This window comes from Emydura macquarii, unplaced genomic scaffold, assembly GCF_026122565.2.
Source record: "Emydura macquarii macquarii isolate MOO-44397 ecotype Brisbane River unplaced genomic scaffold, CSIRO-AGI_Emac_v2 contig_729, whole genome shotgun sequence".
Lineage (NCBI taxonomy): Eukaryota > Metazoa > Chordata > Testudines > Chelidae > Emydura > Emydura macquarii.
In genome coordinates this window covers 1,278,671-1,296,455 of record NW_027130866.1, presented here as the reverse complement: position 1 = coordinate 1,296,455, position 17,785 = coordinate 1,278,671, and the positions used below count along the sequence as shown (strand labels likewise).

Below are 17,785 nucleotides of genomic sequence, written 5' to 3'. Positions count from 1 at the left end.
CTGTTAACACCTTGGGTCCATTTATTCCATCAAAATTAATGCAACATTTTTGGTGTCCCTGGCAGGGCTCAATCCTGTAGCTTTTTAATGTGTACAGCTCTCACTGAAGTCAACGGGCATTTCACACAGAATAAGACCTAGAGGTCTGGGCCTAACCAGTGACTATGTGTCAGCCCAGTACTTGTCAGGAGACTGACTGTAAGTAATTAATACAGTCTGACTCTTAAAAAGCCCAACTTGGAATTTGTAAGACCACTAAAACCTGTTACAATCCAACGTCTGGGTAAAGCGCATAGGCCCACAAGTACCAATCTGCAGAACTCAGGTCTTAATGCTGAGCCAAGTCCAAATTTAAGCCTTTCACTTGAAACAACAAAAGCCAAAAAGCTGGAGCCTGTAAACTTTATCACCATTAGTTTTAATGTTAATCAAGCCAAAGGATATTTTGGACACTTACTCTTTCCACTTACTACAGTACCTTACAGAAGTGCAACAAATCCTTTCGCTCCATTTTCTCTAACAAAATTAACTCACAATTATATTTTTGCTCACCTCCCAAGCTTCAGAAATGTAATGCTCACCACTTCCCCATGAAAGGCTTTTTTGTTGCTGTTGATTTTTCTGGGTGTGCTTTTTTTTGTTTTTAACAGTACAAAAGGATGTTTCTAAAGAAGGCTGCGATGTTGGCAATTTTTAGTAAATTTCGTGGCAGAGGTGTGGGGAGAAAAGTACAAGTCACAGAAGAGGAGGGATGGGAGCTTCAGCCCACCCCAATCTCCCCTCACAGCAGCAGCTCCTGTCCTGTGGAGCTAGGCCTGGCTCCCTACTCCAGGCAGCGTGACCTGGCACATGGGGTCTCAGGGCCACTCAGGTGTGGCCATCTGCCCTTTCATAGATGGAGACGGAGGGGTGAATGGGCCAAACCTGAGTGGTACCGTGACCCCGTGGATTAGGTTGCAACGCCAGTCAGGTTGGAGGCTTGTCAAATGTGTTTTTACAGCTGTTTCCAAGATTTCAGGGACTTTATTAAAATTCATGATTTCTGTGACAACATCGTAGCCTCATTTCTAAGTCATGTAAACATAATCACCATCATGGATATTCAACTGCCCTTAAAGTTTATTCTTTTTTTTTTTTTTTTAAACTGACTTCTACTAAAGTTCATATCCAAACTATACTAGCGAGACAAATGTTTCAGCTCCATGACTCCTTCAGTGTAAAATTATTACTCTTATCATGTATTGTTTGTATTGCAGTAGGGCCTAGAAGCCCCAGTCAGATTCGGGCCCCATTGTGCAAGGCACTGTGCAATCACGTGCTAAAAAGGTGGTGTAACTCTGAGGTCCCAAGTGAAAAATGACATTCATCATCAAGGTGAATTTAACTGTTTCCTGGTGGGTAACTGTGATCCTGACAAAATACAGGAACTGGCTTTCCAATGCAAATGGGTGACACTGGCAGCGCTGCCGCTGCCCTACAGTACGTCAACACCAGTGCAATTAAATGTACTTCAAAGCTTTTCACTTTGAAGTCACAGTGTTCAACTACTGTCGAAGAATGAGAAATACTCACACGGGCTGATCCTGCAGCCTCACTCGCCTGTGCAACGCTCCTCATGCGCCTTGGCTTCAATGGAATACTCACATGAGGAAAGAATGACTAGGAGCAAGGGCTTCAGGGTTGGGCACATGAGCTACTGAACTCCTTGAAAAGAAAGCGGGTGGTAGAGAGAGAGAGAGAGAGAGAGAGACTAAGTGGCTCCCACTGACCCAGTTTCCCTCTTTGGAAACGTAATGATTAAAGGGACAGGATCAGCTGCTCATATCAGTGCTTAGGATGTCATAGGGTGTGATCCCTGAATTCAAGAAACCAACAGTATCTTATGCTATTATGACCAGTCCCAGTAACCATCCTTGCATCAATCTGCAGCCATATGCCACTGCAGCAGGAGGGCCTGTGGTCTCTGATGAGAAGGCTGCCTCCCACGCAGAATTGTCAAAGCTGGTGTAACTCGGTCAGTGGCAATGGGACTGAAAATCCCTTCCGAGCAATTGTAAATTCAATGGGGAGCTTAACTTGGCATCTGATTTTGGGGGAAAAAAAGGAATATTTGAAATAAATAGTACGGAGCTGGGTCCCTACAATATACATAACATATTCCTGCCTACAAAGGATCTCATGCAACAATTACTGCCTTTTTAATTACATTCAAATGTTTAAATTAACCTTTTAGATCTAAATTATGGTACCTTGAAATTAGCTACAAAAATACAAAAGTGACTAATGGAAAATTTGTACAACATGCCCTTTAAAATTAACCTCCCACCTTGGGAGCTTAGTGCGAGATGCCTTAGTAAATGTAGATCCGATCCGAAATACCAGCAGGCATGTGTGTCATGATCTGCACACGCAGCCACCAGTAGTAATCCATGGGGTGGTAGCGGGCATAGGGGGAGGACGACATCAGTGCATGGGTGATGCTGTTAATGACTGGTGAGGTGTCTGGTGAGCCACTGTTGCAGTAACTTTCCATCTTGGTGATTTGATCATCAAAATATTTCCTGCCATAGTCTTTGCGCACAATCTCAGGAATCTCCTTCCACATTTTCTCTGCGATGGCTTTAATTCGCTCAGGGGTGTAGAGGTTGGTGGCACCTATGAAGTTCCCAGGCTCCACCACACAGACCTTCACTCCTTGGGGTTGCATCTCATACCGCAGGCAATCGGAGAAGGCTTCCACCCCAAACTTAGTGATGCAGTATGATGATCGCGCAGGACTGCCCATCCGACCCATCATGCTGCTGATGTTCACCACACGACCTAGGGAGGGGCCAGGTAAATCACAGGGGTATCAGCAGAAGGAATTAGCACCAGGTACTCAACATATTCTATAAAACAGGCTCTGAAATCAGACACTTCGGAAATCTCCTGGGACTTGGGTATTTTTGTCAAATTACATGTGGAATTACCGGGACTGCAAGTGCAAATGGGGTAGCTGTGCATACCACTTGCTAACAGTGGTAATCTGCAAGCCAGGGACCAATGGCCACTCAGCCAGAGAAGCTGAAAGGCCAGAGCAGAAAGGGACGCAGGACAGCTTATGGAAGCAAAGGCACTCAGTGCAGATTTCCTGAGAAATACAGGGCTGGGGCCAATTTCCTCATAGTTCCTTGGCAGGCCCACCGACAGCAGGGCCGGGCTCCAGGGCAGAACAGTCAATGGCCCCCTAGAAAGAGACAGCTGAGGTTTACGACACTACTCTTATCCTATTGAGAACATATTAGAACCCACTATGCGTAAATTGTGCTGTTGCTTGATCCAGTTAACTTTTTTCCCCCCACCCAGCCACCACCTCAGTATTAAACAAATTAGAATGGGCGTCTCCTGGGAGCTTATGTTATCCCTTGGACTCCCCAGGAGATCACTGATGAACCTGGGAAGGAAACGGAGTAGCACATACCACCTCCTCAGCAGCCCGGGAACCACCATGGCGCATAATAAATCAGTTCGGCTCAGAGGAGGCGTGGGGCCTTGGGATAACGGAGGGTGGAGGAGGGGGAGAGGAGGGTTGCAGCGAGCAGCAGTGGGAGGGACGCATGCGGTGAGCGGGGAGGGAATCAAACCGGGGAGAGGGCAGGGCCTGGGGCAGAGCAGGGGTGGAGTGCAGGTGTGGACATGGGCAGAAGAGGCGGGAAAGGAGATGCTTCTCCTCAGGAAGGCTTCAACCACCACCCATGACCTGGGCCGTTTTAAAATCACTGGGCCCTGGGCAATTGCCTCCTTCACCCCTCCCCGTTGGTGGGCCTGTTCCTTGGGCGCCTCTCGGTTCCAAGCTCCCAGCCTTTGCACAGCAGCTAGTCTGCCCCCCAAGAGAGGGGAGAATGGTCCGAGATTACCCTTGTGCTGGGGTAATGGAATTCGGTCTCATTGCTTGCTGAACCAGGCGGTGTGTCCAGATTTTCCCAGAGGGGTGCAGCAACGCAGCATTTATCAGCCATTCAAGGAGGCGGCTGGACAGTCCATTTCCACAAAATGTTGGAAGGCTGCTTAGCACCATTTGCACCCAGATTCGTTATTGCTGCCAAATGCCTGGCCATGGATTGGGTGTCTGGCAAACTGAGCCAGTCGTGACGACGGTTGCACGTGGGTGGTAGTGGATAGAGAGGTTGGAGGTTCATCAGCAAAGAGCCAGATGCTTCTGAACAGAAAAGAGCTGCCAACCCGCTGGAAGGGAGGAGGTTTTACAGTCGGCCCCTCCACCTGAAATACCTTGGAGACCATCCCTCTACTGCACTGAGCCGTGTTTCCATGACAGCTGGGCCCTCAGTCACAGCCCTTCCAGTAACGGGGTTTCAGCCACATGGACTGATAGGCCAGAGTGATGGCTGCTGATCACCAGGACGCTAGCCTCTCTCCGAGTGCCAGCCTGGGGTCGCTGAGTGCACAATATGAACACAGGGCCCCGGCCGGCTCTCAGCAGCACCCTCCGAAATCAGGGCAACCCACCAACTTCAGGGAAGTGACTCCGAATTTATGAGTGTGTAACTGAGAGCAGAGTTTGGCCCTTTCATAGTTTATGAACATGTCACCAGGCTCCACTGAGAGCCCTCGTGGCTGCTGACTCCTCATGATAAGTGCAGTGTGACTGAAGATTTGAACCTGCTCGTGGCTCCATCTGCGGGATGTTTTAGAGCATGAAAGGTACATGCCCCCGGTGCAGCGGCACAGAGCTCTGGCGGGTCCCCCTCCTGCCATGGAGTTTACATTGTTCTCTGGGAGGCAGATTTAAGGAGCAAGTTAGAACTGAAACAAAAGTTCAGCTCCCCCTGCTGCCTTCGCTGCCTTCCGCCTCAGGCTGGTCATTGACTCGCGGGGGAACTGCTGTAAGGAAGCAAACCCAGAGGCTGGCTGCAAAGCCCTTGCGGACGTGTGCCGATTCCCGTACAAGGAAGCTCTAGGCATAGCTGCTCCCGGATCAGCACAAGGGAGTGCAGCCACCCAAGCGTCCAGCCTTCCTGCACCGGCCCAGGGCTGAGAACTGGGAGCAGAACTCTGCGCTGAAGTCTGCCTGACAAATGCAATTACTGCAGAGGAGACGAGACAGCAGCAGGACATACCCCTTAGAACCTGGCCTTAGTCAGCCGAATTCGAATCAGGACTTCACGCAGTGTGACAGGGTGGAATGCTGAGCAGGGGTTAGTAGAAGGGGCTGGGTCAGTCCTGTGCAGTGGGAAGGAAGGGTGCTCAGCAACAGGCAGGACTGAGCCCTTTATGTGACCATCACACCAGATGAATGGCTGTCATCAAAGCTCCTGACCCCAAGCGGAGTTGTGCAGTAGTAAGGAGCAAAGGTCCAAGGTGACGCAGGCTGCCAGGAGGAAACGCCCCGAGGACATCGGTGTCTGCCTCTTCAGCGAAGGGCTTGCCTGTCTCCAGGCTGCGAGCGCACAGCCTAAGGATCCTTGCGGGTTAGGTGTTTCCAGCTGTGCTTGGCTAGCAGGCTGTGACCGTCCTGTGAGGGGCAGCCCTTGCCTCGATGGCATTGCTCACATGGACCCTGCCTGGGCCTGTGTAGGAAACCTCGGCTACTGCAATTTAATTGGACATTGTCATTGCCTGCCCTTCCTGTCTCTCACTGCTGGTAATATTTCACCCCAGACACAGCTGCAGTTCAGCTCTCTCCCTGTTTGTCCATACCCCCCTCTCGCTACCAGATAGGGTTCTTGTGAAGCTATTAGTTAATACCTGTTGTGTGCTTTGAGGTTCAAAAGCGCTGTTATTTAATAGCTTAGCTGGCTCAGTTTGGGACTCTTCCCATTACGTCTCTTTGTGCTCTTTTAATCTAAAATCCCATTGGTGGCAGCTGAGCAGTCCCCACCCACGCTATCACAACAATCCCCGCTCCCCTGTACTGTTATCAAAATGCAGAGTTTGTTACTTTTCTGGGACAGTTACTGAACAGGCTCAGGCATGCTGCGGATGCTCAGTAACATCTCATGAAGCTGCTGCCCTCACCTGCCATCAGAAACTGCTCCCTCCTATAAATGGAGGCTAAAGGGGGTGGGGAGAACAAATCAGAGGAGGGGTGGGTAGAATGTGTGGAGGTGGCAAACTGTGTCTTTCAGTGAAGAATGCAAAATATGGCACTAACTCTCGAGCCACCCAACACTAGCAATCCCAGTGCCAGCAGCTCAGCACGGACTATGACGAGCCACCCGACAGTAATAGACCCAGCGATGCCCAAGATGCAGCAGGCAATGATCTGCTGCACAATGCCACTGTAGCTTCTCCGGGCCAACAAGAACAGAGCTGGTTCATCTACAGAGGGGCAACTCTGGAGGTGCTTTTTGCCCTCGTATCTGCGATGTCCAGCAACTCCAAAGCAGTTAAAAGGAGCTAGAAAACCCATCCGTGCGATGCACTAAAAAATCCTACAGCGATGGGCTGCAGTACAGAACCCTGCCCTGCACGGCGGGGGAAAGCCACTGCCAGATTCTTTGGGCAGCTTCTCTGTTGCCCTTTACCCTGTGGAGTTCTTTCACACTCACTGTGTCCAGGTATAAACGCTGCACTTCAAAGCTGGTGACATTACACACACCCTCACCCTCACTTTGCACAGGTGTAAATGGCGATACCAAGTGCAGAGCAATGGGGACTTGGATCTTCATCTGCTAACACACCCGTGCAGCAACAGGGCAGGATTACAAACACGTTTGGGGGATGCTAACCGGCGGGACATCACTCACCTTTGGCCCTTCGGATTAGAGGGAGGAAAGCCTTGGTGGTTCGGACAGTCCCCCACAGATTCACTTCAGCTACCTCTTTGTAGGTCTCCATGCTGGTGAATTCTACGTCTCCGAAAGTGGAGATCCCAGCATTGTTAATCAGCCCCCAGAGCCCTGGAGATTAAATCAAGCATAAAAAAAATCACTGATTTGTAATTGACAGCATCCTGGGGAAAGGACTTTCTAGTGGATTACTGAATCAGATAGTACAGCTTTTAATAATACCAAGGTCTTATGATGTTTTTCATCTGTAGCTCTCAAAGTGCTTTACAGAGGAGGCCAATATCATTATCCCCATTTTGCAGGTGGGGAAACTGAGGCACAAAGACGTGATGTGGTTGGCCCAAGGTCACCCAGCAGGCCAGTGGCAGGTCTCCTGAGTTCCAGTCTATTCACTAGACCTCACTGCCTCGCCATTATGACCCATAAAGATGCATTCCAGACTGGAAAGAACCTAAATCTGAGCTCAGCTAATCGAGCAGACATGAGCAGCCTCCAATCAGAGAGCACGACAAACGATGTTCATGAAATTCCAAATCAAATAAATACAGAATTTCAGCCACTTCTAAACTTTCCTCCTTCGTCACATTACAAAACAGAAAAACAATCTTGTCTCAAAATGCAAATAATAAGAGTTAGCGAGAGCTTGTTGAGACGATGGAGTGTTGTGCAGAGCCAGTTATGTGCAACAGTGCACACATCCGAGGAAAGAGACCCTGGAAAAAGGAAATGCGAAACTGAAACCATCCCTTTGAATCCCAATTTATCATAGCTAGACTGGGCTGGAAATGTCATGAGACCATCACAGCAGCACTGGTACTCAGACAACGTGGCTCGGCCATGGATCTGAAAGCCTTACCAGAGGTGAGTAAGCTTTTTACAGATGGGGAAATCAAGGCATGGAGTCTTGTTCGCTGGCATCAGTGGCAGAACCAGGCAGACACCCTAGGTCTGCTGACACTTGGTCAAGAGGAGTAGCCACTTCCGCACAGAATTTCCTGAGTCAGGACCAGGCCTGCAATATTGTAAGAGCCTAACAGCACTTTGGTGCTTCCACTCAGGCGGGGCAGAGAGACGGGAGAAGGACTGAAAGGAGAAAGATTCAAGTTTGAGATCTGGATGCAGGTTCACATGGTTCCTACCTAGCTGTCGCTTCGCCTGATCTCTCGGTTATTGGCATGGGGAAGTGAAAGCCGCGTCAGCCCATTAGAGAGCAGAGTGCAGAGTGCAGATCTGGGCTACTTCATTTCATAACTCGAGACACTCCCAACAATCTTTGTGAACTGGACTAAAAAGAGAACTACATCCGAAAGCGAAAGCCAGACATCCTCTCCATCAAGAGCTTGTCTGCACTAGAGTTTTGTAACACAACTTCGTTACCCTCTTTGTAAAGACAAGTATGAAGACTCCCCAAAGCCCTATGGTAAGCTGTGAACCATCTGGAACAAGCATGTCTGATGCAGCTGGACTAGCTTTTACAAACGGGTTAGCTACCTCCAAGTAACTGTCAATCAACTCATTTGACGTAAAAACTCTAGTGTTGACATAAAAGCCAGGAGGTCTGCAATGCTGGGGGAGCAGAGCCTGTGCGCGTGCGAAGGGCTTAGTCTCTCGCTTCTTCCTTTTGTTCTTCTATGGAAAAAGAGGAGGAAAGTGGCCACTACTGTTCTCATCAGCCTTCAGGAATTAACGAATGATTAGAGGAGGAATTGGACATAATTTGAACCAACTTGATGCAGGCCCCTAATTACACAGGAAGCTGTCCCTGAGCACTGCCATAAAAGACTATTGCTGAGTCCCATGAGATGGCTTCTCTTTGTTGTTTAGTAAAAGCCAGAAGTTACCTGCTGATTGGGCGTGTTTGACAGAACCTATGTTGTGAGAACTAATCCACAGAGGGCAAACTCCTTCTAATCCTCATCTGAGAATTTGGGGCTGAAAGATTGACACATGTATTTGATCCGAGTAATAGGTTTATATCAATTACCAAACAATTAGTCTCTGGCTCCTCTGTATTACCTCGATTAGAGCCTTACTCATTAACCTTGGCCATCCTCTGCCCCCAGTGCTGAATTAAGGACATTCAACAGGGAAAGGGAATTGCTGGTTATCGAAGTGTTCAGAACACCCAACACCTATCACACCCATCAGCAGCTGGGGCTTCCACAGAGCTGAAGCTCAAGCTGCTGTCCTCTCCTCCCCAGGGAGGCTTTTCCAGGTAGTACATCTCTCTCACTCAGACGGACGATGACAAGTCAATTCCAGCCTCCCCGCTGGAGCCCTGTGATTTAACAGACCGTGTAAAATCTGAGAACGCGTTAACAGGCCTGGCTATCTTTGTAGGAAACTTCCCGGAGGAGCTCTCCATTTCTAGGAGTGATTTGCTTAGCTGTTTGATTCTTAGAAGACCAGGCATGACTCCCACTTGGCTCTAACCTACAGGCTTCCAGAAGTGGCCTCGTGATTTGATTGCCTTTCTGGGTTAGCAAGAGAGCAGTACTGCACCCATTCCTGGCACAGCTCAGCACGTGAACATGGGAAGGGAATCAATTAACGATTCTGCTCCCCAGGCCTCTGCCCCCTCCAAGTGCTTTTTTCACACCCCTGAGTGACAGACGTTTTGCCGACATAACTGCTAGTGTAGATAAGGCCTAACATGGATAACTAGAAAAATTCTTCCATCAACGCTGCCTGAAAGAATTCTTTTACAACAATGACTTACCACATCCCCAAAGGCGGTCATAAGACAAAAGAAGAGTCATCTGACTGGACCCCACACTCTTGATCACTACATTGACTGTGTCAGGAAAAAACGGACTGTGAAACCCTTAAATATCACAGCCACACAACCTCTCCACCGTTGGGAGGACAACTATACAGTCCAACCACCAGAAATCCAACCAGCAGGTGGAGATCAAACCAGCGGGCCGAAGGGCCGCTACTGTAGGGCTCAACCACGAGGACCACGTTACCGAGGCCAGACAGCCAATCTTCCAGCAGCACCTACCATGAAGAACTCAAAAGGCCCCACACCAGAATTCACCCAGGAATTTAACATCAAATCCTTCCCCCAAACAACTGCAAGAGAAACTCTACAAACCCCCTCCCCAAGAACCTACCCCAGGGACCTTCTCCATGTTTCCCAAGATATACAAACAAGGGAACCCTGGCAGACCCATACTTTTGCTAGACACTAAAAATCATGGTCTGAAGAGAGACACTGGATTTATGGCTTAATACAACAAACAATCTATAACTCACTAGTTCTCCCACCCCTCCGAGCTTTTTTCCCCTCCTTTTCCCCCCCATGACTGGAAAGGTGTTAACGGACCACTTCACCTTGAATGGTCCCTTGAAATATGTGCTAACTCTCTATGCTGAACTATCCATTCCACCTTGTATTTAACTGTAACACTCTGAGTACATTTCCCAGACCTGAAGAAGAGCGCTGTGTAAGTTCAAAAGCTTGTTTCTCTCAGCAATAGAAGTTGGTCCAATAAAAGATATTACCTCCCCCACCTGGGCTCCCTAATAATCCCAAATATACATTCAAAATGATGGGATCTAAATTAGCTGTTACCCCTCAAGAAAGTCATCGTGGATAGTTCTCTGAAAACATTTGATCAATGTGCAGTGGCAGTCAAAAAAGCTACCAGAATGTTAGGAACTCTTAGGAAAGGGCTAGATAAGATGGAAAACATCATAATGCCACTATATAGATCCATGCTACGCCCACACATTGAATACTTCATATAGTCTGGTCTCCCCATCTTCAAAAAGATTTATTAGGGTTAGAAAGAGTCCAGAGAAGGGCAACAAAAATTATTAGGGATATGGAACAGCTTCCATATGAAGAGAAATTAAAAAGACTGGGACTGCTCAGCTTGGACAAGAGATGACTAAGAAAGGATAGGATAGAGGTTTATAAAATCAGGAATGGTGTGGAGAAAGTGTTATTTACCCCTTTATATAAACACAAGAACAAAGGGTCACCCAGGTTTAAAATAAACATAAGGAAGTACTTCTTCACATAATGCACAGACAACCTGTGGAACTCATTGTCAGGGGATGCTACAAAGGCCAAAAGTATAACTGGGTTCAAAAAAGAATTAGCTAAGTTCATGGAGGATAGGTCCATCAATGGCTATTAGCCAAGGTCAGGGTTGTGACCCGAGGCTCTGGGTGTCCTTAAACCTCTGACTGCCAGAAACTGGGACTAGATGACAAGGGATGGATCACTTGATAAATTGCTCTGTTCTTCTCTTTCCCTCTGAAGCACCTGGCACCAGCCACTGCTGGAAGACAGACTGCTGGACTGGATGGACCATTGGTCTGACCCAGTGTGGCTATTCTTATGAGGTGCTTAAATCATGTTGGGGATCCAGCTCTAAGTTTACCCCCACAGGCAAGCTGCACCAGCATCCTCCCTCAGAGAGCTTCACCAAATGGAGGATGTTGTACCTTATGCTGGGGCTCCCTCGCAGCCCCCCAGGGAGATTGCGGGATACCCAGGACATGCACATCCCCTCTCCATTTTGGATCCCTCCCTTTTGGGGCTATGCTGGCCAGCAGTTCCCAGCATCGCATGGGAAAGTGGCAGTTTCAGTGTTTTGCTCTTCCCTGCTGCAGGACTTTCCGCAGTGGGCCCCACGTGCTGCACTGTGTGGACGGAACCAAGGGATGAAGCGCTGTGCAGGAGAGTGCGCGAGAACCACTGCAAGCCACTCTTTAACAGGGGGGGGGGGGAGGGGAGAGACCAGTAACCCACAGCAGCTGGCACCCAGCTGATTCTGAACAGGCATTTCAAACTGCAATTCCCCTTTACAACCACACACTGCACTGTGCAGTCACCACAGAGCCTGGCTGCAGCACGCGGCACAGTAGAACAGGCGGTGGGCGGCATGACTTCCCAGAGGCCTGAGCCCCATGGGGCACCCAGCGCACTCTGGGTATTTCACACCTTTGGATAGGCGAGGCGACCTTTCATCTTCGAACCAGAGGGCCTCAAACTGCTCTGTAGGGTCTGAACAGGGCAGCCGACTGTACTGCAGCTGCTTGAAGCTTTATCACCTTCACACACACAGCTTTTGAAGCCTGCCCTGAAAATCAAAAAAGGCTCAAGCCAAGAGAGCTCACAGCCCCGTGGGCAATCTCCCACCTTTCTGGGGGTCCTTCAAACTAGCACCGACATGCTCCACCGCTCGCTCAGTCTCCTGGCTGTTGCAGACATTGAGCTGGATAGTTCTCATCCGCTCACTCTTCATGTTGTCCAGCTCTTGGGAACCTGCTTCTCCTTTGTCCTAGGCAGAAGAAAGAAGTCAGTTTGCGTCTGTTCGGGGCTCGTGTGAAGTTTGTGCAAGAAGAAAAGGGACAAACACAAGGCAGCCACTAACAGAAAACCACGGGAGTTCAGTGGGTGGTTACAGAATGGCCGGCTGGTCCCTGCAGCACTGGAGTGGAGGGGAAAGCTCTTTCCATAAGGAGGGGGAACTCCCTCCTGGAGACCCTCCCCTGGCCATTTAGCCCTGGCTGCTGAGCCCCCCATTGAATCTGCTTTGAAGAGCTGCTCCTTTCTCAGGCAAAGCAGAGAGCGCTTGAGAGGCACATGCCTCAGGCCTACGGGGTCGGGTAATGCCCCACTCAGAGTGGGACTGGGGCCCCATGTCCTTTGGGCAAGCAACTCGGCTGGGTTTGCGACGTGCTCCTTAGGACTCCTGTTTGGCTGGGATATGAGGACACATGGCGAGTAGAAAAATCAGACAGCTGTGAGAGTGGCTGTATGCGTAGCACAAACCCCCTTCCTTAGCCACGAATCAGGGCTGGGCCATCTAGTCCAGCCCCTCCTAATGTGTGCGAATCTCTGCACCCTTCTTCCCTACAAGCCACCCACGGCCCTGGATTCTCTCACACAGCTCCCACGCCTGCAGAGATGACCGTGCAGATCAAAGGTGTGCATGGCCCTGCTGCTACTAAGGATGGTGCTTCGAGGCCAAAGAAGCTGGCTGCCCCGTCTCTGAGCAGGCTCCCCATTACAGTTAGCCTCTTCCACTGTCCTGCTGTCGCTCCCCCTGTGGCCAGCTCCTGAGCACACCCTCACTTTGTTCCCATCTCCCCTCGTCAGCTTTCTTTTCAGCTGAACATGCCCCATTACCTCACTGGGTCCTTTCGGCATTTACACCCTAACCCAGTGGTTTCCAACCTGGTCCAGGGCCCAACAGTTGCCCACGGGGGCTTTCAAAGTGGCCCACGGGGGCTCCCCTCCCTCTGGCTGCAGAAGGGAGCCACTGCCTAGGGACCCAGGTGGAGCGCATTGCCGTGCGGCTACAAGACTGGTGCAAGCTCCTTGCTGCAGCCAAGGAGACGGGAGATCAGCGTCCCCCTCCCCCAGCTGTAGCAGGGAGCATGGCAAAGCACTCCGCCTGGGTCCCTAGGCTCTGGGGTCCCTGCTGGAGCCAGAGGGAGGGAAGCACTGATCTCCATCCCCCTGGCTGCAGAAGGGAACCACTGCCCAGGGACCTAGGGAGCACACGGGGTTACAGGACACGTGAGGTTTTCCTACTGCAGCCAGGGGAACAGGAGAGCCTCCTCGCTGAACTCCTTCTGTCTGGCTGCAGGGGGAAGGGCGGGGGGAACCATTGGCAGAGACTGGTGGCCCTTCAGGATAGTAAAAATTATATCTGTGGCCCTCGAGCCAAGAAGTTGGGAACCCCTGGCCCTAAGTCCTTCGCCATCTTTACTGGCCTTCTCTCCAGCTGATCCATGCCGTCCTGTTGCAGGAAACCCCAAACTGCTGACACTGCTCCAGAGATCACCTATGGAGACGTCCCCGTCCCCTCGGCTGCATTTACTCTCACTCCATCCTTTCACTACACGGCTCTTCCCTAGCCAGCTCCCGCTCATTGATATGTCCGCTCAGAGTGGGTTCCCCCACAGCTGGGTGAAAACGTGGGCTGGGTTCATGTCCCGTTCAGGCACATATTACACTATATTGTGAGCTCTCTCTGCTCTTGCCTTCTGCACCTCCCCGCACCACGTGGCAACCCCTCCCTTTGCACAGGGCATCAGCAGCACGGTTTGGACCTGATGCTGAGAGGTGACCATGAGTTTCATAGGCTCAGTGCTTCTCAGGGGCAGCCCTTGACTGGCAAGAGAGCGATTAGATACTGGACAGCGCTGGCCATGGTACAGATCCCTTGGTGACAGTGGTGAAAGTCTGGCTCTAAAAAGCCTCACGAGTCCTGTGCTCATTGCGAGAAACTCCCACTGCCCCTCATCTGCAACGTGTCATTAGGCAGAAATTCTCTTCTTCCTACATACAAGCCAATCGTGCAGCTCATCCCTCGACTTGTGTGATGGCAGCCGAGCTCTGGCCTGCTGGCTGCTGCCCTCTCTCGCCGGGTTTGTTTTAGTTCACTGGTGGCTAGCACTAATGTGCAAACATTTAGGGCTTGTTTCTTCCTGACCTTTTACAACTGATTTAGCAAAACATTCCTGACAGAATAAAACTGCCTCACCCTCATTGCTAGGCTTGTAGATGAGAGAGCCTGTCAGATCACCCAGTCCACGATCCTGGGGCAAGCCGGGGCAGGCCAGTTTCTCGGGGTGCATCCTCTAGCACCTTGCACTGTGTAGCTCTAAACAGCTCAAGTGACGGGGCTTTCCCCGCTTCCCTAGGGAGGCCATCCATAGCCTAAGTGCTTCCGGAGACTGAGCCTTGGTCTGCACTTGGCAGTTACAGCAACATAACTACATCAGTCATGATGTGAAACAACCCACGCCAGGCTGATGTAGCTATACCGACCTAACGGCCAGAGCAGGCCCAGTTCTGCTGACGGACAAGTGCTTCCATCAGTGTAGGCTGCATGTATGCTACAAGGCTACGCTGGCATAGCGGATATCATCTCCCTCCGCCTACATTGCCCCTAGCTCAGAGCCCACCCGGCCAGAAGGTTGATCCTCCCATCTCTCCAATCCAAACATTGCACTCTGTCTGCAGAATGATGGCCACTGATCCGTAAGTCCCTGCACCTCCTTTTCTTCCAAAGATTCTCCTGAAGGCTCTTTCCAGGCCTTGTCTGCTCTGGTTCTGGTAGGATTTCTCCGGAGTTCATTAACTCATATCTCCGATGTCTTCTCTGTTATCTTCTTCATCCTTCCTTGGCATTAGTCTCTTGTTCCAGTGTGGGCTGTGTTAGTATTCGTTGGTATTACCCTATAAGAAGGCATCATGTGCTCTATTCCACACAAACATTCTGCAGAGGTGCACATGAAAATGCAGCACTTTTTGGGTTGTTTGTTTTTATTGTGATTGAAAAGATAATTGAATGCAGAAGTCAGCTGTTTACTCAGACACAGGGTGGTGCCGAAGACAGCATGTAGGCTGAAAAGGCTAAACAAGACACAAACGGCACATATTAGATGTGCCAGGAAGAAGTCACAAAATGCAAGCATGCAAATTCTTTAGAATCAGAAGACACAACCAGAGGAAGTAAAAGAGGACAAAGGACCCAAAAACTCCCCTTCCTACTCCCATGGAAAATCTTGGAAAAGTTGGGAAATCCACTTCCAGAGAAAAAAATCCTGCAGCATAGGTTCATCGGCGCAATCTGGGTGGTGTGGGTCACAATGACCATGTCATCAAGCGACGGAAGTACTGGCAAAGACCACACAGAGAAACAGGTGTTTTTTGTGAGAATCCAAATTCCCATTGCACAGCCAGGCCTCTGGGCCGTGGCTACTTCTACAGATTCTCAGCAGCACCATAAGGTCTCCTGGGCACTTAGCTGCGGCCTCGTCTTCCTCCCCTGCTACAAACTACCTTGGTAGGCCCTGATTCTTCTGTTCTCCCCACCCCACAGGCTGAGGTAAACCCCATGCTGACCAGTGCTGAGAAGGGGACAAGAGTTCATCCTCTGCTGCTGGGATCCTGATGGCCAGAGGTGGAGTCCAAGCAGTGGCTAGGGACACAATGATGAGGTGCTGCTCCTCTGGAAAGGAGCGGTCAGTTGTGCTGATCCCAAACACCCTAGCCAGCAGGATATGGGGCTATGACGCATGGGCTGGCACACTCCTCCGTCTCCAACTCCTCGTGACCTCTGGAGCAGTAGCTGGACATCCTTCCCTCTGCTATGTGGAGAGGAGATACTGTCTGTGCCACTTTCCCCGATAGCACGCTGGCTCTACCGGGGCAAGATCCAGTCCTTGGGCTGAATGTTTTAGAGTGCACACTGCTGCCACATCTTCTTCTTCCCCTGGTTACTTCTCCTGTGCACCAGGGCTACTACTTGGCAGCCCCATCAGCCTGCCATTGTGGCCCTGCAGTGCAGCATTTCATCTTCTGGCTTCATCTCCTGTGCTGCCCTAGGGGCCTCTCAATAAAACATTCACCTGTTCATTTGCTACCCATTCCCTTGGCTACTCACTCCCCAGCAACGCCGAAAGCCCTGAACACGTGACAGCAAAGCAAACAAGGACTCCATGAACATGGGGCAGCTGTGACAAACATCAGGGAGGTCCAATGGAAACAGATATGTTGTTGGAAAAATACCTTCTTTATCTTGTGTCATCCGGCTCCTATAGCTATCAGCCAAAGAGGGAAATCAGGCCGCTGCAAGGTGAGAGTTAATTGGATCCATGCTGCTATTATCTTTGGCAAGGAATCATCAGCACAAAGCTCACGTGAATTTATATGTGAATCAAAATGTTTGGAAGCAACTGTCTATGAAAATAGTGCCTTTTGGTTTCCACTCATTCCTGACTCGGGACAAAACTCTCGGACTCCAGTCTGAGTTTACTTCTGCAGAAGCCAAGCAAGGAGCTCAGGGTTTGGCCCCAACAGAAGATTTTGACAAGTTAAAAAGTAGCACGAGGCATTCACTGCACACACTCTACTCATTTACCTCTGCACCTGCATGCAGTAGGGGGATACATCGTCAGTCAAACCTATGGCCTTGAAGTGCAGCTCTGCTCTGCAGAATGACAATCCGAAAACGACCCTTTGAGGAACTGCATTCATTTCTTCTCAATCACTTGAAGATCAAATCACTTAATTTACAAACTAAAAGATGACTCTTCTTATTCCCAGCCCCAGAAATTCTACCTGAGATCTGAAAACCATGTGGGGTTTCTTTCTGCCTCTAAGATCAGCAGCAGCATAATCATTCTACAGTCAAAATTTTGCTCCCAGTTTTGCTAACGATGCCTGAGGCATGAACCGAATTCCGCTCACTCTCCCATCGGTGTACAGGTTCTTCAGGGCTAGCAGCAGAAACTTGGATTTGTCCATCCTGTAAATATCGGACTTGAAGACTCATTGGGGGCAGATTTGTTGAGTACGGTTTTGCCATTTTCACGGTCACTTTTCTGCTGATAAGCGCCTTTGAAGGCATGTGGCCAGCACTGGCTATGGTCGCACCCTTTGAAGAGCACACAAAGCAGAGTCCAGCAGAAAGGGCAACATTTAATTACTGAGTGAGGGGCACTAGTGTGGCCCCGCACTCTGCCCTGCTTTGGAAAGGCATCACAAGCACACCCTGCCTCTCGCAGCTTCCAGGGACATTGCCAAGCAGTCCAGGCCCAAAATATGGCCCACATGGAAACTGTTACAGGCCAAGGCTTTCCAAAGTGACAGTGATTGTGCATGCCCAGCGTGAGACACCACAAAGGGGCCTGAGTTTGCCAGAGTGTTGATCACCTGCCCGCTGGACATCTCTCAAACTGGGCAGCCAAAACCCAAGGTCCCCAAAATCACTTCCCAACATTTCAGCCAGATCTACTCGGGGTTGATTTTCATTCTGCATCTCTTTAGTCTTTAGCTTTGCCACCCTACTACAGACCAGAAGGTTGGTTTTTCATTGCAAAAGCTCAGTAGAAATACTCAAAAGAGTGTCCGTTGTTCTGTCCCTCAGATACGTATAAAACAAGAAACCGTTTCTACGGCCCAACAATACTCTGTGTTCTTTTGTAGCAGAGTCAGTAGAGGGCGCTTGAGCTAATAAATT

General features: G+C 50.0%; 1 protein-coding gene across 1 annotated transcript in view; it reads right to left on the bottom strand.

Annotated features, from left to right (window-relative positions):
- Window positions 1-399: 399 nt before the first annotated feature.
- Window positions 400-17,785, bottom strand: part of BDH1 (3-hydroxybutyrate dehydrogenase 1) — a 34,862-nt gene continuing 17,476 nt past the window's right edge. The window contains exons 5-7 of the mRNA XM_067542837.1: window positions 11,944-12,085; window positions 6,747-6,899; window positions 400-2,820 (exon numbers count right to left, since the gene is read on the bottom strand). Of these exons, the coding sequence (XP_067398938.1) occupies window positions 2,351-2,820; window positions 6,747-6,899; window positions 11,944-12,085 (765 nt within the window). The 3' untranslated portion in view covers window positions 400-2,350. The remainder of the gene's footprint in view (window positions 2,821-6,746; window positions 6,900-11,943; window positions 12,086-17,785) is intronic.